Source organism: Equus quagga, chromosome 4 (assembly GCF_021613505.1).
Source record: "Equus quagga isolate Etosha38 chromosome 4, UCLA_HA_Equagga_1.0, whole genome shotgun sequence".
Classification (NCBI taxonomy): Eukaryota; Metazoa; Chordata; class Mammalia; order Perissodactyla; family Equidae; genus Equus; species Equus quagga.
This window is the reverse complement of record NC_060270.1, coordinates 116413428-116435930: the sequence shown is the minus strand read 5'-3', so window position 1 is coordinate 116435930 and position 22503 is coordinate 116413428. Positions and strand designations below refer to the sequence as shown.

General features: G+C 39.8%; 1 protein-coding gene across 1 annotated transcript in view; it reads left to right on the top strand.

The window, feature by feature from the left end:
• The window catches only part of PDE11A (phosphodiesterase 11A), a 385868-nt gene that overhangs the window by 241797 nt on the left and 121568 nt on the right, over positions 1 to 22503 (top strand). The window contains exon 10 of the mRNA XM_046659861.1: positions 10364 to 10414. Coding sequence (XP_046515817.1) covers positions 10364 to 10414 — 51 coding nt within the window. The remainder of the gene's footprint in view (positions 1 to 10363; positions 10415 to 22503) is intronic.

The window sequence follows — 22503 nt, the reverse complement described above, 5'->3', positions numbered from 1 at the left end:
TCACTTAAGGTCTGGGCCCAGTGCAACTGGCACAGAATTACTATTACTTATTATGTTATTAGTGAAGCAGTCGCAAACCCCACCTAGAGTCAAGAGGAAAGGACATAGACTCCACCTCTCGTGAGAAGAGTGTCAAAGAATGTGACTTTCTTTTTTTTTTTTCCTTCTTTTTCTCCCCAAATCCCACCAGTACATAGTTGTATATTTTAGTTGTGGGTCCTTCTAGCTGTAGCATGTGGGATGCCACCTCAGCATGGTCTAATGAGGGGTGCCATGTCCATGCCCAGGATCCAAACCGGTGAAACCCTGGGCCACCGAAGCAGAGCACGCAAACTTAACCATTCGGCCACGAGGCCGGCCCCTGTGTGACTTTCTTAATCTGCCACAGATAATAATTTGGATGTAGTTGCAGAGTACCTGTTAACTTTCAGGATTTATATAATATAAGGTGCGTTATCCTCTGGCAAGTGCACAGGTACCAATGTTTAGCAACCTATGGGCAAAGGTTGAAAGATAGTCTGGGTGGCTACCAAATGAATGACAGTGTTGTCATTATATCCTAGCCAATAGGTAGTATTTATAATTTTGAGTATTTTAAGGGCTTGCTTTTCAAAATTAGATTGAAATTTGGAGCATGATTACCAATGTTAATATTTTAATCTGGCAATGACATAGAATGATTAGGTTAAATCTTTGTTTTGGGTGAATACTTGATGAATGCATCCCTCATCCTAAGTTGAGGGCTCTCTCAGACCACTGGGGAGGTTGACTCCATACCTTTGAAAGAACAAATGCAAAAATCGCATGTCTATTCTGTCAAGAAGATTACTTAAAAGAGAATCCAGCCAAGATGGGCAGGCCACATTGACCTCAAAGTCTATGCTTCTTCTATGGTGATATTGTCATCAAGGTAGATTTCAGTACACCAAGCTCTTTGGAAAATTCCTTTTACTCACATCCCCATGAACACAATTTGGTAGATACTTTTATTTTCTTCTTCTTTCTATATAAACAGCAAACTTGTTTTTTCAAAACCAAAAAAATTCTTTTTTAAGTGCCCAATAAGACGGACCCGAAAAGAACTTGGTACTTTTTTATAACTGGAGTTTCTTATACCCTCTACTAATTTGTCCTACTAGTCAAGTGGAGGACTTTTAGCCTCCTACCTGAGAAGGTCGCTGTTTCTTATATCATAGAGGGCCAGAGGCTGGCTGCAGAGCTAATAGTTTCATTACCAGTACAAATTTCACCTAATACAAAATGAAATTAAAAATCAAAATTCCATCTATGTTTTAGATATATCCCTAATTGTTTAAATTTAGACACCTTTGATTTTCTCAAAATGTATCTTTGTATCTCTTTCATCAATAGGGTCCAGGACTGAATGTGTTTGCTCCAGAGGGTCATGTCTTATATTCTGATGTTTCCAGTGATTGCAAATACGTAGCACACATGCCACCACTTTTCCCTCCCAATGCCAGAGGAAGATGTCATTAATCAATCCTAGCACATCCTCCTGCTGAGCTCCTCCTTAAGCATCAACAATCATTTTCAGAATGGTGCTTCATACAACTGCTAGCAATTAAATAAAACTGAGGCCTCAAATAAAAATTATTCACCAGGATGGGAAAAAGAAGGCCGAAATGTTTATCACAATGGCTTACACCTAGTAACACCCCGTCAATATACATTGATATGAACTACAAGTGTGGCCCTTCTTTCGTGAATGTAGTAGTTGAAAAGCAGCTGATCTTAAAGTCACTCAGATAATTGATTATTTTATTACCCAAGATTCAGCAGATATCTTTTATTCTGCTTTAAATTCAAGAACTTTGAGTCTTTTTTAGATTTTTAAAAATATTTTTTATGACAGATATATTTTGAAGGATATGATAACAGATCACACAGCAGAGGCAGTTATCTGAAGTACCTTTTTGAACATTTCATTCCATTACACGGCAGGCAGTTTCTTAAATTTTGACAGTAGAAACTGATGCTTTCCTAGTTTCTACACATTTGTTCAGTTGCAGTGTCTTTGAAGCCTGTCATCACCTTGTTAGGAAATCCTGGAGTATGGTTATTCACTCGGTTAGATGGCGCTTCTGTCAGGTCATTCCAAGTAAATTAGCTTTTCATTCCTTGTGGTTTGTCACCATTCTTGGCTGGAGGCCTACTGCTGATAGCACAGCTTCTTTATTTCTTTGGAGCTCATCAATATAAATTATTTGGGATTTTACTTCAGATCAGCTTAACTCTGATATCAGTTTAGTTTCCAAGTGCCACCAAGTGCCGCTTTGCCACCAGAGCCACGAACGTGTCAGTAGATATTCATGCAGCCATTTTCTGCCCCAGACAGCCAGTCTAGGTGCTCAGCAAGGTCCGTGTTCCTCCTCCCTGGTAAGTGGTTCTTTATGTTCCTGCTCCTCTCGGCCAGGAGATGTAATGGTCCATTTCTCATTTCAGGAGCAAATGGCTGCCCAGATCCACAATAAATTAACATTCAAAACTGTAGATGGAGAGGTTTGCCCTCCACCACCCGGGGCAGTTCCTGGGATTGCAAGGCAAGCACTGGGCTCTGGTCCCGGAGCGCGTGCGGCAGAGGGCAAGGCTTGATAGAGCAGTCCTAGTTTGTAGCTCTGCTCATTGCTTTTCTTTTGAAAGATAGTTACTTATCTTTTTCGCTGTGGGAATTCGACACAAAAACGTGACTTCTTTACTCTGCCCTTCATGGGTCTGATAATTGTTTTATCTTACTTTTTCTCACTTTTTTTTTTGGTTTTGTTTCGCTAGGAGCAAGTTCAATCCAAAAGTTAACTGAAGTTTCTAAGATTTTGCAAATAGTGATTTATTTTGGGAACTATAAAGATTTCTCAAGTTAGAGCTCACCAACAAAACTGAGTCACTAGTTTTTACTTTAAAATATTTTCTAAATTCGTACAGACACAAAAGATAAATCTTTGGATAGAAATTTTCTTGTGAAAGTTTAATGTTTGTCAAGTGTTCTGTGGATCAACTGTTTACTTTTGTATGTAAGCTTTATACAAGTTTTATTTAGTTGTCAAAAAAATTTAGGAGTGTATATGTTATGGCTAAACTCTCATAACCTAACAATGTTCCTCACAGGGAAAGTATTTATATAATTAAGATTTGCAGATACTTCTTTCTCCAAAACTATTACGATGCATTCAATTAAAGCTTTTTTTACTTGATCAAAGATATTATTACTCAAAAATGGATGGTATACCTAGATCCTTCATATGAAATATACAGCTTAGGAAATTCTTGTAAAATTAATATAGCCTGGAATCATGGAGGAAGTTTTAACTTATCCAAGAGGGTTTGACAGTAGTAGTTAAAAAATGTAATTCTTGAATTTATTGTTTTATTCTGAACTATACAAATTTGCCTGATTTTTAGTCATTAGCTGTGCCATATGGTGATAATATCACATGGTGATATATCATTACTGTTGTGTGTGTGTGTGTGTGTGTGTATATATATATATATATATATATATATATAATGATTCTCTTTTGAATATTGGCTATCCTGAAAGTAATCAGGAATTACTTGTATCGTAGTACCTTCAATGGCATCCATAGATTTGTCACAGATCTTAGATTAATGAGGTTACTTGGCATTGCTGAAAATATTTCAGACTCGAGGCATTTGGTAGGCTTGCCAGATAAAATACTGTGGAGAAAAAGTCACTGGGAGATGTTGTAGGGTGGCATTGAGGGAGGGAATATGAATATTTTGGGATGTAGCTTAGAGTTTTCCATATTTGTTTCCAGCCTTCTTTATTTGGAGAGAGCAGAAGTAGGGTTGTGAGGTAAAAACACAAGACACCCAGTTAAATTTGAATTTCAGATCAACAACGAATAATATTTTTAGTATAAGTATGTCCAAAATATTGCGAATATTAATTGTTGACTTGAAATTCAGATTTAATTGGGTGTCCTGTATTTTCATTTGCTAAATCTGGCAACCTTACCTACACTGCTCAGTTTATGCTCTAAGACATATTATGATTTCATTGAGGAAAAGGTACAATTAAAGCCACTAATAATACAAGCAGTGAGGCAAATGGGAAATGGAGAGATTCTTTTCTTTTAGATCATTTTATTTTTTATTCCTTGATGCATCAAATATTTACTGAGTGCCTACTAAGTATTTGGCACACTCCTAGGGACAGGATATACTTTGGTGACCAAAACCAGACCTGATCCTTGCTCTCATGGTGCTTACAGTCTAGTGGGGGAGGCAGGTGGCGAACAAGCTAACAATTAGCTCCAACCGCGATAAGTAGTGTGAAGGAAACAACCTGTTAACTCAGAAAATAACGATGAGTGAGGTGGTTTCCCAAGGTGGTCAGGGAAGCCCTCACTGAAGAGGTGACATTTAACCTAATTTCAGATGGATGAAAATACCAACCAGGTGATGAGGGGAGGGGAAGGCCCTGAGGTAGAAAAGAGTTTGCTGTATAGAAGGACCAAAAGGAGGTGAGTGTGGCTTGAGTGTGTACGAGAGAGTGCACAGCATGGAGGGCAGTTTGAGAGGGTGCAGAAGGCCAGATCGTGCAGGACTTGTCGGGTCACTGTTGGGGTTTGGATGTTATTCTAAGTGTCATGGGAAGCCTCTGATGAGTTTTCAGCTGGGGCATGGCAAGATCTGATTTCTACTTCTTAAATATCACTGTGGCTGAGGTGTGCCAAAAAGATTGGAGGGGACCAGGTTAGAAAGGGAGCAGTATTGCTGGAGCCCAAGTGGGAGAAGATGGTGGACTGGACCTGGGTAGTCGTGATGGAAGTGGCAAGAATCAAAACATAAGAGTGGAAATAACATGTTTTTCTGATGGATTCAATATAAGGGAAAGAGGGAGGGAAAAATCAAGAATAACCCTTAGGTTTCTGGTTTAAACAACTGATTGGATAGCGTGTCATTTGTAGAGCTGGAGAAGACTGGGAGAGAAACAGATTTGTGACATTAGTTTCCTGTAGCTTCTGTAACAAATTACTACAAACTTAGTGGATTGAAACAACACATATGTATTATCTTAAAGTTCTGGAGGTTAGAAGTTGGAAATGGATTTCCTTGGGCTAAAATCAAAGTGTGGATGGGGCTGCATTCTTTCCAGGGGAGGCTCTAGGGACAATCCATTTTCTTACCTTTTCCAGTTTCTAGAGGTTGCCTGCATTCCTTGGCTGGTGGCCTTTTTCCATCTTGAGAGTTATCAGTGGTAGCTCATGTCTTTCTCACATATCATCACTATCACTCTGACTCTCCCTCTTTCCACTTTGACTTATTACGACCTCTGTGATTACATTAAACCCACCTAGATAATCCAAGATAATCTTATTATCTCAGGGTTAGCTGATTAGCAACCTCAATTCCATTGGCAACCTTAGTTCCCTTTTGCCTTGTAACGTAAACATATTCACAGATTCCAGATTCCAGGGACTGAAATGTGGACATCTTGAAGGGAGAGGGAGCATCATTCTGCCTACTACTTATGGGAGAATAAACATGTGTGCTCAGACATGTTAAGTTTGAGATGCCAGTGAGTTGAGCAAGTAGGAAGTTAGTGATGTAGGCAATTGGATATGTGAGTTGAAGGTCAAGGAGAGATTTGGGCTAAGTTTGGAAGTTGTCAACACAGAGATGATGTATAAAGCGATGAGAGTGTGTGATGTCACTGAAGGAGAGACTGAGCCTGCAAACTTCTACATTTAGAGTTAAGGTAGAGGGGGAGGGGCCAATAAAGAAAACAGAGAAAGAGCAGACAAAAATAGGATGAAAACTAATCTAGTGTGGTGTTACAAAAGCCTGGAGAGGAGACTTTTCGAAACAGGCAAGAGTGATAAGCTGGGTTCAATACTGCTGCAAAAGGCACTTGCAGATTTGTCCATGGAGTTGGTAGCAAGAAATTGGAAACCTTGACACAAGCTGTTTCAATGGAGTACTGATGCAGGTTGGGGAGTGAATGGGACATGATCAGTCACTACAGGTGATGAGGAAAAGTCCTGCATGTCCTCAACAGCACTTGTAGATGCCTGTTAAAAATAGTGAGGTGATCACATTTGATCAGAGGCTTTCCAACAATAAGAAGCTAGGAGGTAAACAAGATCACTGTTGTGTATTTATATCTAATCAGAATTGCCTGATGGCTACGTCAATAGTATACATGAAAGGGGTACCGATATTGCTGGGTTCTCACTGCCGTGCTCTGCATGTAAAGCAAACCCTGAGAGTAAACTGGGGCAATGAAACACCACCACCTTCCTGAACACATCCCAGGAAATCCTTTAGGACCAAACAGCAGAAACTACTTGGAAGGAGAAAATCAGAGTGTTCTGTAGCAGGACTCAAGGATCCCCCTGCATTAGAGGGGACAATGCTACATCCTCCCAGACTGCGGTTTACCAAAGGGCCTTCCCCTGCAGGAACGAAGTACTCTTATTAGCTGGTGATGCCTCCCTGCTCATCCACAAGGGACTAGCCTCTTTCAGGAGCAAGTGGTTGAAAGATTCTTGCATGACACTGCTCCTCTGCTCCGTTTGATGATTCTCAGAATCTGACAAAAGGAAACTCTCAGAACAAAAAGATTCAAAGATTCAAAAGGTAAAACCAAAAGCTTCCTTACTGTTAACTTGGTCAAATTAGATACAATAAGTAAAGTCCTGTGGACTTAATAGATTAACAGTAGAGATTAATAGTAGAGAGGCTTAAAATGTCAGAATGAACTCCAAAAGGGTTTTGGCTCCAAGTTATGGCCCTGGAAAATTTAAGAATCATGACAAAGTAACCAAGGCATTTATTTCACTAAAGTCTTAATCTCACATCATACACAAATTTAATTTCAGGCATATCATAGACCTAAACATAAAAGATAAAACTATGAAGTTTTTAGAAGACAGTGCAAGATATATATTTACAACTTTAGGGTAGAAAAATTTCTTAGAAAGGACGCATGAAACTAACAATAAAAAAATTGACAAATTACACTTGACCAAAATTGAAAACTTTTGCTCATTAAAAGACACATTAAAAGAAAATTGGGTGTTGATAAAATAGTACAAACTTTCAGCTATAAGATGAATAAGGTCTGAGGATCTAATGTAAAACATGGTGACTATAGTTGATAGCCCTGTATTGTATAATTGTAATTTGCTAAGAGAATAGAACTTAAATGGCACCAAAAGAAAAAAAAGATAAATATGTGAGGTGATGGGTGTGTTAACCAACTAGATGGTGGAAATCCTTTTACGATTAAAAAACAAAAACACAAAAAGGAAACTTAATAGACAAGCCGCAGACTGGGAGATAATATTCTCAAATATACGTGTGACAGAGGACTTGCTTCTAAATATAGAAAGACCCACAAGTCAATAAGAACAAACTAAACAAAGGAGTATTTTCAGTGGACAGAAAGTCTTAATCTGTAATAATTATCTGTTTCACTGATTCGAAGAGTTTCAACTTGGCGGAGTTAATAGTTTTTTTCTTTAATAATAAAGGAAATGGGAAAAGTTGATTTAAACAAGGGGAGTGGGGAGTAGGCCTTAAATACTAAAAACCTGGCTAAGCACCACCTGGTGGCAGAAATTTTGAATTTCAGCTTGAGTTTTTGTGGAATTTTTTTAAAAAGTAAATAAAGATAAATTTTGAAGATTGAATCTGCAAAAAAGACTTGTAAATGATAAGAGATTTTAGTAAGATGACAGCCAAATTAAAGTTTGCCATAGTAAAACCAAACCAAAAGAACAAAATTAAGTCAGTTATTTCTGCGTTGAAAATACCTCTTAATAATTATGAGACAATGAAGATAATAATATGATGGCATAATACTCTGCCAATTATTAATATGGTAGAATTGTAATTGAATATTAATACAATAAATATAAGTTGATTATTTGTATGCCAAGTATTCGACATGTATTAATTAATCTTCCTAAGCACTGTGTGAAGTACAGGCCCACACCCCAGAATTTTCCCAGTAGAAAATCTGCTGGTTTTTAATAAACAAGCCTCATAGAATATATTTATCTCTCAAAACAACATTTTTATGCTTTTGTTTATATTGCGAAAAAATTACATTTATATCACCAAAACTAGAATTTTTTTAAACAAAATGCAGTGTGGGAAATGTTTTGATTTACATTCCAGATAGAATTGGTCTAAAAAATGACCAAATCACTTGTAGACACTTTGAGAACCACAGGGAATTCAGTAACGGGGCTGTACATCTCAGATGTTGCTGGTGCTGAGAAAGGCAACTTGTCCTGAACGTGTCACCACTATGCCGCTGATATTTAGCTCTTGTTTTTGCTTATTATTTGACAGTGAGTGCCCTCGCAAAGACGAAAATGTGTTGAGAAAACTGGGAAAATAAGTGAGTGATTAAAGTGTCTCAGGAAGAGAAGATACCACTGCATATAAAGCAACTTTTAGTTAAGGACTATGGTGGTTATGATCAGAGGGGAACACTTAAAGCAATTTATAACCTAACATCCTTTTTCATTTCATACATACATATGAATTTTACTATGTTTTCATGAAGTTTCAGGAAGTGGTTGCCAGTCTCATAATGTGTTCGAATTTTTTCCAATTAAAAATAATGGAAAACAGGATCCCTGTAATTGTTTTCAGGTGGAATCTCTGGTTTTCAAGGATAGATTACTCATATTAAGCAGGAGACGCCTTTATATTATTAATATTATACCATTTTACCAATGAGGCCCAAAGAATTAAGACACTTGCCCAAACTCCCACAGCCATGAAGCCGTGGTGCCCCAGCAGTCTAGCTGGCGAGGCAGTTCTAACCACTCTGAGACACAGCTTCCCTTGTGGCCCTGCTTCTATCATACAGATGGTTTGTACGTACCTTGGGTCAGCATTTCTCAAAGTTCTTGGTCAATAGCTTATTAGGTTGGAATGTTACTAGATTAATATATCTCCTAAAAGGGAGTTCTGTGGCTAGATTTGAGAAATGCTGAGTTTAATAAGATAAAATGTGTTGCTTTACTTTTTAGAGCCAAATGTGCACTGCGATTCTCTATGGTTGGTAGCTGAAGAGGGATTTAGCATTTCCCAGACTTATTTTGGTGGGATTTGTATAAAGAATGAGATTGGTAGCATAAAATATATAACATGTTACTTTATGTGTGTGTGTGCACATATGGATGTGTGTGTGCATATGTATTCCGTATAACATACCAATACTGACTTAAGCAAATGGGTGTTTACTTGTCCCACATAACAAGAAATCCAGGGCAGGGCAGTCCAGGGCCAACTTCATTTCTTTTTCCCTTTCTGCTCTACTATCCATAAAAAGCTGTCATTCATACTCATGGTTGTCAGCTCGTAGACGCTAGACTTCGCTGCACTTCCAGACCTAACAGCTGTTGTCCAGGGAGGAAGAAAAAGGAAAGGAAAGGGGCAACCCCAACACTCCCACTTATATTTCATTGACCAGAGGAGTGTCGCATGGCCACCCCACGTGACCACCCCTAGAGAGCCTGCCAATTGGGTTTTTGACTTTTAAGTCTTTGTATCAGTAAGTTATGATGTAGTAATAAACCACAAATGTTGATTTTTGCTCACCTGACATGTCATCGGCTACGGGTTAACTGTGGCTCTGCTCAATGCATCTTCTTCATTTGGGGGCCCAGGCTGAGAGAGCAGCCCCCCTCAGGGCCATGCACTTCCCATGGTGGAGGGGACATAGCAGAACTACGTGATGGCTCTCAAAGACTGCTCAAAAATGGCATCTGTCACTTTCCCCCACATTCCACTGGCTAAAGCAAGTCATATACTAAGGCTAATGTCAGTAGGGCAGGGAAATATAATCCTGTTACAAAAAGCATTGCAGATGGTTGGGCATGACAATATAATCTTTCTTATACAATAAAAGCAGGCAAGTGAGAGTAGACCAGAGATGGAAGCTGAGTGAGCAGTCTACAGTGTCTGCCATGGTACACACATGCACACACACTTCACCTTTTTATTTATTTCTGTTCCAGAGCATTTCACAGGATAAGTATTCACATCCTTTGGGAACTGTGGCCTTGAGCCACATCATGTCCCTTTGATAAAATAACTGCCTATAAAAACATCCTGGTATAAAATACTTTGCCTTTAATGTGGGCTGCCATTCCATTCGGCATTATAATAGATTCCACTGTAATTGCACAGATGACAGTCTGTGTCACAGACTGTTATTGGAAATTTCTCGTCGTGCATTAAAATCCACTATTATGTCAGGGTGATATACATAAACAAAGTTTATTTTTAAGCCAGGAGAATTTCAGAAAGTAGAGTCATGTCTAGTTATGAAAGTTTTTTTCCTTTTCTTCCAAATCAGGTACTATCATACCATGCGACATGTTCAAAAGCTGAAGTTGACAAGTTTAAGGTAAGGAAGCAAATGATGCTCTATTGGTGCGTACAGTTACACTCCCTGTGGCTTTCTGACCCTTAGTCACTTGCCTCTGTAGAATTAGTCCTGCCCCCTGGGTGTTGGGGGAATAGAGTTGGACAAAAGTGTGTTTGGATATTTCTGTTTTAGAGTTTATATAACTGAGTGGCCCCTTCATGATCGTTTAAATGATTCAGTATTTATTTCTTCCTATTTGTTAAGTAAGCAGGATATCAGAAAAAAAAAAATTGTGTAATATGGTGAGAATCAGGGCCTGGTTTGGGCATTGGTTTTACCTCTAACTTTCTGTTCACTTAAAATCTTAGGGCCTATACCTTCATCTGTAAAAGTAAGTGAAGAGATTAGGATAATAATAGCTAACATTTACCAAGTGCTTATTATGGACCAGGCACAGTACAAAGCATTTTACCTATTTTAGTTCATTTCAGTCTCATAATCCTGTGAAATACATACTATTTACAGACGAGTAAACTGAGACACAGAGATGTTGAGTAGATGGGTCAAGATCAAACCATTGTAAAGGGTATAGCCAGGCAATCTGGCCCTGGAACTGGAGTTCTGAACCACCAGGCTTCACTGGCCCTTCAGCTCCAACGTCTGATGAGTCTGTGTATAAGACTTAGATACTCCTTTTCACCTTAGTCACCACCATTCCCTTAAAGGCAGCTCAGAATTCTTCCTCCTCTCTCTGCACTTCTAACTGGCCATGGTCAAACGTGGGAGTGTGGCGAAACTGATTTTCCTCCCATTTGAAAGTTTTGGTGTCTGCCTTTATAAGTTTTTGTGAATTATCAGACAAGCTACCACAGCCTTAAGAAAATGTTTTGTATGGTAGTATTTGTATGTATTAACACTTGATGATGGCTACTCTTCTAAGAGTTTCATTCGCACATAGATGCATTTGTCTTTCCAGGAAAAATGGCACAAGTCCTTTGGGCCTGATAAATGAATCAGACCATTAGAGTTGAGTCACACTAATACAGAAAGGAAACAGGGAAGACACCAAACTCAGAGTAGGAACGAAAGAACTGCTCGGAAGAGCAGGGAGCAGCACATCTGCAGTGGGCATAGGGTGAGCTGTGTGGATATGGTTTCTTCTTGGCCTGGAGAAATGCTTATGAAAAGACCTGCAATGGTGACCCAGTTCAGGAGACACATGGTGCCAGCTAGAGGCGACCGCTGGCAACAGAGGAAGGAGCCGGAACAACCAAACTACAGCACTCAGGGCCCCTTTGTTGTCGAGATAAACATCCTCCATATCAGCTAGAATCTGAGCGCCATCAGGGCTGTGCTTTTTGTATGTTTTGTTCACTGCTCTATCTCTACTGCCTTTTACAGCTCTTGGAACATAGTAGCATTCAATAAATACTTGTTGAATAAATGACTGAATGACTAAAGAAATTCAAAAAGCATCAGTGTTCTATAACTCAAAACAATTATTCATTAAGAAAATGTTAAAAGAATGTTATATATAATTATTTTTTATATTTTATATATATGTTATAAATATTTCCATCAAAAATATTTAAAGCTTCTTTACTTTAATAAAGTTCGGTTACCTGGAAATCCTATTTATGAAAATAACTATCCATAAATATTTTGCTGTTTTTACTGTTATTGTTATTATCATTATGGCTAAAAGAGAGAAGGTGCAGGCAGAGAGAAAGATAGCAAAGCTAAATATGACTGCCAGGCTATTTGATGGGCCATGTCCAGCGCTATAGCAGGCCAAAACCAATAGCTTGTCTGCAGTCTGGAGGTATTGCCTTATGTTTAGGCTTAATTCTTTGCTTAGAGTAAGGAAAACACTGTTGTGTTGGAATTTACCACGTTTTTCTATTGTTAGCCCACAAACATACTAAAAATATGAAGTATTTAAATTTGAGAACAAAGGGTTATTTCCTCTTAAAATTATCATGATTTAGTCCCAATTTTATCCTGAAAGATATTAGCAAGTATCTTATTATAATGTAATTGAGATATAGTGGATAATTTAACCTAATGGCTTTTTTCTTGAAATATAAAGTCCATAAAACATTATCATAATTGGTAGCTGATGTCTTATAACTGCAGCAATAACATTAAAATGTAGTGGGCTTAAAATAATCTTGCAAGGAGACACCGAAAAGTATTTACATACTGAAATTTCACACTAGACTATGTGCAATGGCAGTTTGCTAACATTGTGGCTAAATAACAGTAAATAAATGCTTTGTTTTGACTAATATATGCAGACAAACCATGCCTTACATTCAAATGTATTGTAATCTTTGCTACATGTAATATTTTTTTTAGCAGAGAGAATTTTTTTTAAAGTACAGTCATTTGAAATCTAGAATCAGAGTTATTCATGAGATTTCATGAGTTAAAGGATAGCTGAGTTTCAATGTATTGGATTATGCCCAGCCGGGACCAGGATAGTGATCAGTGATTCAGAGATTAAGCCAGAGTTGGGGAAGAAAATGATTTCATCATCCAGGGCTGAAAAGGATCTGGAGGTCAAATACATGCATACACAGGTCAGACTCCAGTTGCAGCCCAAGCTGCGTCACATCTGGGATTCAGACATGTCTGGAAGACCAGTGAGAAGTGGTCTGTTTCTGTGAGAGACCAAGAGAGCTTCTGAGTCAAGAACTCTTCCTAGTGGAAGTTGAGACCACAAGCCTCAGTTTCTGCATGATTCCAAGTTCAGCATGGGGTTTGTCCGTTGGATTTGTCCCTCACTTCAGTCTCCCATGGATTCATGTTCTCCGCTAAGAACATGAATGGACACAAAAGGTGTGGACTCTAGTATGGTTTCGGTGCACTTAAATGCCCCTGAGAGCACAAGACTTCCAGAATGTCAACAGCACACAGCGGAAAGCAGCAGCCCGATGGAAGGAAGCATCGCTCTGGATCAGATGCAGGGCAGCTTCCCACCCGTCTGACCAGTAGAGGCTGAAGGAATCAGTGCAGGCTGAGTGGTCACATTTTAAGGGCAAGTAAGGTGTACTCTGGGAACTCCCAGAAATAAGTAAGAGAGATGGAGCTCCTATAGTATTGGAAAGTGTATATGAACCATTAGTTATCTTTAGTTCACTACCACTTATACTCCTAGGTGGTGTGACCTAAAGGAAGATGGATTTCATATACAATAAACCTGTATGAATCTTTAATAATCATTATTAATTAACCACTGTTAATAATCATTAATGCTAGGCTGATACCACCTTACTTTTCCTCATATCTTGTCTTCCTATTTCACACCCCTCCATGTGTTGGAATTTCTTTTCCTATTCTAGAATGCCATTGGAGAGGAGGAGGATGTGTCTGTTTTTGTTTTGTTTTGTTCTGTTAACTCTATTTCTCCTGTCTGGAAATATCTCTTTGAGGAGTGTGTGGTGGTGGGTGGGAGAATGGTGGTTAGAGTGTGGAAACCTTTCTAGAAGTGTCCCTGGATTGCCCAGCCAGAATAAGAGGTGAAATAACAAATTGCTCATCCAAGAATGTCAGAACCTAAGCTTTTTTTGTGTGGTTCTGATATGTCGTTTATACCTTGGGAAAGAGTACTTTTTATAGGACCATCTATACACAAAAAGATGACAGAACTTCCTGGAACTCGTGAACTAACTTTTTTTAAAAGTCTTATTCAGGTTATAATGTTAATAATTTATCCTTTATGAGTTGGTTGCCCTGTGCATTGAATGAGGAAACCAGGATCTAAAGACTGGTTTTTATCCTCATTAACGTTTTACTGCTCTTCCATGAACTTGAAATAAGAAAGGTGTGCCCAGAAAATTTGTGCAGATTTTAGTGCCTGTTTATATCTCCTCTGCTCTGTGCTAACAGGAATAATGTATAAAGACCATATTGACAATTAGATCTCTTTGAAGATGACTGGTTTAAAGGCTTTTAATAACCTGAAGATGCCAGCTGTGATAACATAAGAAAATGAGTTTAGTACACCCATTATATGCTCCTGTAATTTTATGCACTTTCCTTAAATTCTAGTACAGTGGACAGACCAAACAGTTATCACTATATATGCCAGTTTACCACTTAAAATCAACTCATGGATGTTCTCGTGTTATATTGCCACCTTCTATCATCCGTTCTTTCAATTCCAAACTGCATGGGTTATGGCTGCAATCAGAGATTAACTCGTTTACAGCACTATTTAACTGCCTCCATAATTAAATGCTAATAACTCATGTTGAGTGTTTGGGTTTGGACTACCTCTTGTATATTTCAGGTTTTCAATGTTAATGCCTAGGCCACAAATTAATATCCTGCTAAAATAAATAAAATAAAGTACCCAGGAATAGGTACTCCCTGTGGCCTTTCAATGCCAAAATAAGAATGGCTGTATCAAAAGTAGCATCTTAGGGGTCCCCTCTGTGAGATGCATGGCAGGGGACAGGATGAGCAATGGGATGTGATGTACTAGGGGTTTTTTTTTCCTTAAGTAATTAAGTTCGAGGAGATATGTTTGATCCATGAAATAGTCAAATACTATAATAAGAAGCCTCCGCCCTCAGGCCCACCGTTGCGGTTATGCCAGTAGACGCATCTGGCACAAGCCCTGCACAAGGGTCCCTGCGCGAGCAGGCAGGAGTCAGGGCTGCCCCTCCTTGGCTGGCCCAGTGCATGGGATGCCTTTTAGTAATTGATCCTCCAGAGGGTGCGCCTTTTACTAACTGCACAGAGGACAGCCCCTGCTCTGCCAATATTATGTCTTTCTAAAACTGTGGTAAAGCCCAATCCTTGCAGTAGCTTCTTGCAGAGAAAAGTGCACTATGTGGAGACGGGGTAACACCATGCATTTACCCAAACCCAGGTGATGTGGTGACTCCCGAGGAGGGCGGCGGTAAGGCAAGGCACTGGGTGCCAGAGGTTTGGGGAGCTCGTGTTCCCCACTCCAGTCAGCAGGGAGCACCTTCCAGCTCCTCTCCTGCAGGCCAGGTGCTCCCCCAGAGGCACCTCCACAGGTGGGGCAGGGGGTACCTGGGACCTCAGTGTGCCAGGGAGGGAAGAAGAACTTTCTTTTGTTTCTCTAGTCTCAACCCTCACAGCCTTCCTGACGTTCTGCCTTTGGAAATCTCAACAACCAGTGACTTTCCACTTCACCTAAGCTTATTTCTAAGATTGTTTAAAAGGTGATCGTGTAGGAGTGTAAATGGAATTTGGGTATCATTTCCACCTAAACTATTCTGTCTCCTCTCTTGTCCCCACCTCTTGAATTGAGGGGGTTGTTTAGATTTTAAATAGTATTTACGCTGAGTTTAATATCTGAGATTTTTTATCATCAGAGAAAGTTATTAAACCTTCAGCAGGAAATTGACTGCAGGAGGAACAGCTGAATCAGCATCCTAAAGGGCATCTTCTGCTCCTAAGGCAGCAGACCGAGCTGGGCAGCCTGCCCTACTTAGGACACATCCATAAATATGTGGAGCGCCTTGTGTTCAAATGTCCACATGTTCAGATGGGGTTCTCTGTAATAATTGTGTCTTAATCAAATGCCACATCAGAAAAAAAGATGGTTGTACTTTGTCACTCTTGAGTGTTAAAGATACTGGGGACAGGGATGGTGTGAGGAGTCCCAGGGCTGCAAGTCCAAGCTGGCCTTTCCCACTGCTAAACTAAGCGGCTCTGAGTTGAGGGCTCTTCAAGGACCCACCCGGCCAAAATATATCCTGCGGTAAACCTGACCTCCTCTCAGATCAACTTCAATAGCCACTGTTTGTCACGTCCTTCCATTTGAAAACAAAATGGGGACACTGTCTCCAGAAGGTCACTATGAGCATCTGCTTTCTGTGAGAGGAAGAATGAGCCTGGAAGGCTTTCTCTCACCTTCTTGCTCCTGCACACTAACACAGCCGGGTTTACTGCTTTCCTCAAGTGTCGCACTTGAAGGCCCAGGGAGTCTGAGCCTGCGAGAATGAAATAAAAGGCAGCTCATTTTTTGTTTCAGAGCAGTGATGAATCCTGAAGGTCCTGAAGGTCCAAGGAAGACAGGCGCTGAGGGTGATAGTGTGGCCCAGCTAGAGCTCGGATCCCTAAATAGGGAAGGAAAAGGCCAAAAGGGTCAGAACCTTCCAGAACACTAGGGCATCTGGGACTATATCACTCTTCCTTCTTTCTGGTTTTCCTCTGATTAGGGCTCTCTGTACCTATAGATATGGAACTAGGAAATAAAGAACTGATAGCCCCTCACCTCAGTGATAGGGGCTTGGTTTCACAATCGTAATGGCTGGTCTTCTCTGCCCTTCAGTATATGTAGAAGCTGCAAACTCCAACTGCTATGCTTCCCTCACCCTCCTCTCCAGATGCACACTTTGGGTATAATTGTATAGTCGTCTTTGGGTCCTCGCATCTCCCCACCCCTACAGGCTGTCCCCTCCATTCTGACTTCAGAACATCTCTCGCCCTCCCATCCTCCTCACAGTTATCACTGGTTCTCTCTCGTTCTCTCTCAGACAGACAGTTGTTGTACAAGCCTCTCCCAGCTGGTCTCCCTGCCTCCTTCTCTTGACTGGCTCCTCAATTCATCCCATACACAGATGCCAGATTACCATTGCTCTGCTCTTGGCGCCAATTTCCTTCTCACAAAGCTTGGCATCTTCTTTAAGCCTCTCGATTCCATCATTTTGAATTCTTTAATTGGACATTAAAAGTGCTCTGAACTCTAACCTCCAGTTCACTTTTCCAGCCTGTTTCCTGTGCTCCCGTTTACCCACCCTTCACATGAGTTCAGTTTGAAGTTTTCTGTCCATTCTCTGCCCTGCCCTATCTTTGTTCCTATCTCTGCATATTTAAAGTCCTAGCAATCCATCTGACCCTGCTCAGCTGCCCCCCTCTCCACAAAGTCGTTCTGACTGTCCTTCAGGCAAAAGTGATCTGCTCATTTGACATTCTTTTCGTTGTGCTTATCAGTTTCTACCTTGTGATATAAATCTTTGTGCACTTGTCTAATCGCTTGGTTAAACTAGGAGCATTTTTCGGGGAGAATCCTTGTCTTACTCGTTTTTATAATCCTTATATCACCTAAAGCCATGCCTTGCACCTTGATACTGGAGAAATTTCAACCAAGTGACCAAATTTGTTGAACTGTTGGCAGTTTTGATGACAGAAACAGTTACCACACATGAGTAGGATTTTGAAGCCGGGATCTATGACAGTGGGAATGTTAGCAAATTCTGTCTCAACCCCTTGTTTTAAGTTCTCAGTTGTTATTTTCCTGGGTTTCCTATGAAGCCTAAACTATATGAAAATAAAGGAATTCATTTTCTTTGTTTAGGATATGCTCTTTGGAGTGTTCAGGACTGACAATATCACTCTTTCCCTGCTCTGGGCAAAAGCCCCTTGCCATTAATTTTTAGTTGATTGAGCAATTTCTTTAATATTAAATAAGATTATTTACTCGTATATCTGGCTACTACCACACTGCTGACTAAATTTTTAAAACCTCTATTATTTTCTTGAATCTCAAGATGCCTTTCTAATTCTTTTTATTTGTATGGCCCTGCTTTCTCTCCCTTCTACTTATTTTTGAAATTATATACTGCTTTGGAGGTTCTGCATGTTTTATCTCAGTGGGAAATGGATCCATCCAAAATCTTAAAAATGGCCATGAATCATGATTCTTTGGGTCCCAGGGCACCATATGAAACACGAAATTGGGAGAGAATGTCTGACCTAAGGGTTTTCTGCAGTCTCAGTAGCCAGAGCTGCCCCTTTAAGCAGTCTTTGTAAGACACAGTAAGACAAGAGAAAGCAAATGTGTAAATAGACAAAGCAGCCACCAGACCTCTTGGTTCATTTAAGATTTCCGGGCCTCGGGTTTCCTCATCTGCAAAACAGAGCCATTTCCACAGCTATAAAATGCTATAATTTTATGAGCCTATAAAATTTATCTCTAGGAGGAAAGGAGAAAGTAAAACACAAAGCAACATAAAGTTGACAGAACATCTTGGGATCCTTATAATTTCTGAATATCCAAAGCTTTAAATTTAAGCTCTGTTTAAAAATTTGAGTCTTTGGTGGAAGATTTGGCTCAGCTTGATTCGATTACATATTATAAGTGATTCCCAAAGCCCACCATGGCTATATTATATTTGAAGGGTAATATAATACAATAATCCTCATGAGGAAGGTAAGTAACTATTTTAGGTAAGACTAGAGTGTTAATCTTATCAGTATAAAAACTATACACTAATTCTACCTATAAATGTTTAAAATAATAATAATAATGTCATAAGTAATATGTCTTAGCAGTATATGAAAGCCTTTTCACACCCATTATCTCACTTGAGCCTCACAACCTTTTGGTGAGGACGGAGTTATTATAGCTCCATTTTACAGAGGCAACCAAGAACCAGCAAGAAAAATGCACATATTTGGCTTTGACTTTTCCTCTCCAATGTTTTGACCTTGAGGACAATGCTTCTCTTCAAGAGGCTGAATAGGAAAATGTAAGCAATATCATGGAATTTTATCCTGAAGTCATTTCTTTTAATTATTATTCTTGGAACCTTCATGGCGTTTTGACAGTTTGGGGGCCCAATAAGCATGAATGGTGATGATGTCTGAGAGAAACAGAATTTTGAGCTCATTAACATAGACGTTTAAAAAGAGACTTTTCATGGTACTCTTTGGGCAATCAATATATAATGCGATTTTATTAGAAACTTCATTTTGTATTGTGCTTGTGCCATCCATATGACTTCTTTCCCTCGGGTTTCAGACTGCTTAGAAACCTAAGGAAATTGGAAACAGCAAACCTTATGAAGACATTGCATCATTCTTAGCAAGAGGGTATATGATCCATTATTCTGACATCTTGCTTGTCTTCCTTACAGTCTGATTGGCTATCTAGCTGTATAGAAATCTCTCGACAGCTGGAAAGCTCAAAGGAAAAAGAGCAGTCCCACTTTATTATCCTGTGCTCTGCAGGTCTTCCAAGTACCTTGTGAGAAAGATAACAAGTGTATGAGATTGCCAACATCAGTTTAATGATAAAGCACTTGTCAGGAGATAAAATCTTATGTTTAAGGCATAAGAACTCATGAGCTAGAGACTACTTGGGGGAAGATATGAAAAATGTGAGACTGGGTTTATATTTGTATAATATTTTCTGTAGTGATGCATGATATTAGGGTCATCATGGACAGTGATCTGCGTATATGAAATATGACTTTAACGTAAGACTCAAGGTAAACTTATAAGGATTTTAAGTCATTATTCTGAATTAATCTTTGTATACTGCCTCAATTTGTGTGTGTGAGTGTATGTATGGGGTGTATGTATGTCCACTTTTGCTTGGAGGGATAATGAAGTGATTTGGAGTTTCAACTCTGGCTTTAGAAAAAGATCTTGCAGCAATTCATTGTCTCCAAAGAGACAAGCAATGGAAAATCTGGGAGAAAACAAGATCTGAGATGAAACACTTTGGCCACTGGGTGCCATCCTTGCTCCACGTAAGGATTTGCTGAGCCACATTTCTAGGAAAATGGTTAAAACCTGAAAGACGGTAATTTAAAAGTAATTTCAAGATACAATAATGTTTGTGTGTGTGCATGACCTGGAATATGTTAGTGACACAGGCAGCTCGTTCATTTGCCCAGGCGTGGGTCGGAAGGACTGGGGAAATCTCCCTCTGGTTCAGCCTTATCAACAAAGCCTGGGTAAAGCCCTTTTGCTTGTTGTATCCCCATGAGCCAGCCAGTGGGTGGCAGGGGAGCTGCCTTGGAGGGACTGGGAGTCGTTGACGAGGTGGCGTGGTAGGTATCCGGAGGTCACCAGGTCAGATGTTCCATTAATTATTTTTATTGTTGTGTATATTGCAGCATGCACGTAAGAGGACTTGAACCCAGCCATCTGTGTGGCTGTGCTCTAGCCCTTCAAACACATTCCTTTCATTACCAATACTGGGAGCTGTTATGCACTCTTCTTCCTAGGAATGCTGCCTGATGGTGGAATAGTAACTCTGTTCCGGTGTTTTTTGTTTCCCTAGAAGCAATTCATGGAGTTTACAAAGACACTGCCTTAGCCAGACATCAGAACATCCGTGGTCAATGATGCAATATCTGTGCAAGATTTTGCTGTCTTTGGATTTGACACTCATATGCACAAAACCATGAAATTAAACTCAGCATTATGAACAAGAATAGCCACAGAGAGTGTTCTAAGACTGTCATGTAATACAGGCTGATGTTTCCATCCAGGGCCTCAAACATTTGGTTGGAATTAAAAGGAATTAGGGTGTGAACAAGTAAGAATTTTAATAAAAATTGAACATCTGTTACAGTCACACTGTAACAGAAAACTCTAGAATCCTTTCTACAAGACCACATTGTAGAGGGGAATCCAAGCTCAAAATAGATTTTACCTCATACCCCCACATTAGGGGCCATGCAGCTGGCCTCATAGTTGGCCCTAGAAGGTGGCTCAGAACAGTGCCTACAGGTACTTCTTTAGACTCACTGTAATCAAATCCACACGCCCATGAAAGGGGAAAGTGTGGGAAGGGCTGATGAGAACTTACAAAAGGGCAGGCTTTTTTCAACCTATCTGGGGATAAAAGGCTTAAATACTATTCTGCTGTTAAGCATTTGCAGGTGGATGGACTTTAAAATACATTTTCTGGGCTTACTGTCGGATAACATGATACCACTCATTATATACTCTTAAATATTGCTGTTCGCCAAGAGTGGTGCTATTACAACTGTAGCATTCTTGCTGATTCAAAGTGCTTTCGTAGCTCTTATTTCATTGAACGCTAACAGAAGACTTTAAGGAGGCGTCAGTGGTTATATCCCACTCACAGATCAGGCAGGTGAAGGAGACAGCACACTGCCAATTTAGAGGCCTCACTTCTTGCTGCTGAAGTCCTTCCCTTGGACTCTGCTAGCCAGCATATGCTCAGCCCACACAGTGTGACGGTCACCCGGAAAATAACAAACATTTCATGAACATTTTACCATGTGCCAGCTCTGTTTTCAGTGCTTTAACTCTATTAACTCATTTAATCTCACAAAAACTCTACTATTATTTTTCTTGTTTTATAGTGATGAAACTGAAGTAAAAAGAAATGCCCAAGTAATTATAGTGCACAAATTAAGAAATCAAGATACACATAGGCAGGCCGAATTTGTAATATTCCCTTCCAAAATGGCATGGAACCCTTTTTGCTTTAGGTTCTTCTGGTCCTGACTTGGCCCTATCCTTATGGTCTGATTACTAGCCCTTCTGTGGTCATTGCTTAGTTCCTTAATGGACAAGTTCAGATTTCAACAGACTCTGCTAAGGATGTTTTTGTTTGTTTGTTTTTAAGGTTACATAGTCCGTAAGGTCATCCAGCCCTACTGTTTAAGCAGGTGTGTTTTCTCAGCCTTCAGCATTCTGGAATATCAACTTCAAGGGACAAGTTTGTGGGATCTGAAAGCAAAGTTTCCCCTCAAAGTATAAATCCCAAGCAATTCTTGTGATCCCGGTCCTCTGTCTACTAGGTTCATTTTCCTAACGTATAATTCATCTTGGGCCTTTCTGGAGACAGAAGGGAGTTCTGTGAAAACCAAGCTTGGTGATGGTTTCTGCAGAAACAGGTGGCCATCCTCACTACTGGGCTTAAATTTGTCAAACAACTCTGTGAAACACTGAAGCTGGATTTTAAAGGACACTTTGTACTCTTCCCCTCACCACCAACAGGAAAGCCCTAGAATTCAGAGAAGAAAGAGAAGAGGGAGAGAGGCTTTCTATGACTATATCGCTCCAATATGAAAAATCATAGGAATTGCCTTCCCTTTAAAACCATAGGGAAATTTGTGCTTCTGCCTGAAATATCTTTCAAACCATCAGTGATCTCCTTGAAAACAGCTTTCATCTCGTTCTCTGAGGAGTTATGTGTGAGAGCAAAGTCTGATTATTTTGATAACCCCTTCAAAACCAAAGACCCGACTATTCTTTTGTTAGGAATGTCCCTGTCTGCACTGGGCTGTGATCAAGCATCTCTCTCTGCATGAGCTCTTTCTCCCGCTGCTCAGTGATTCACTCAGGAGAAGGCAGGATTGAGTAGGGTGCAAGGTCCC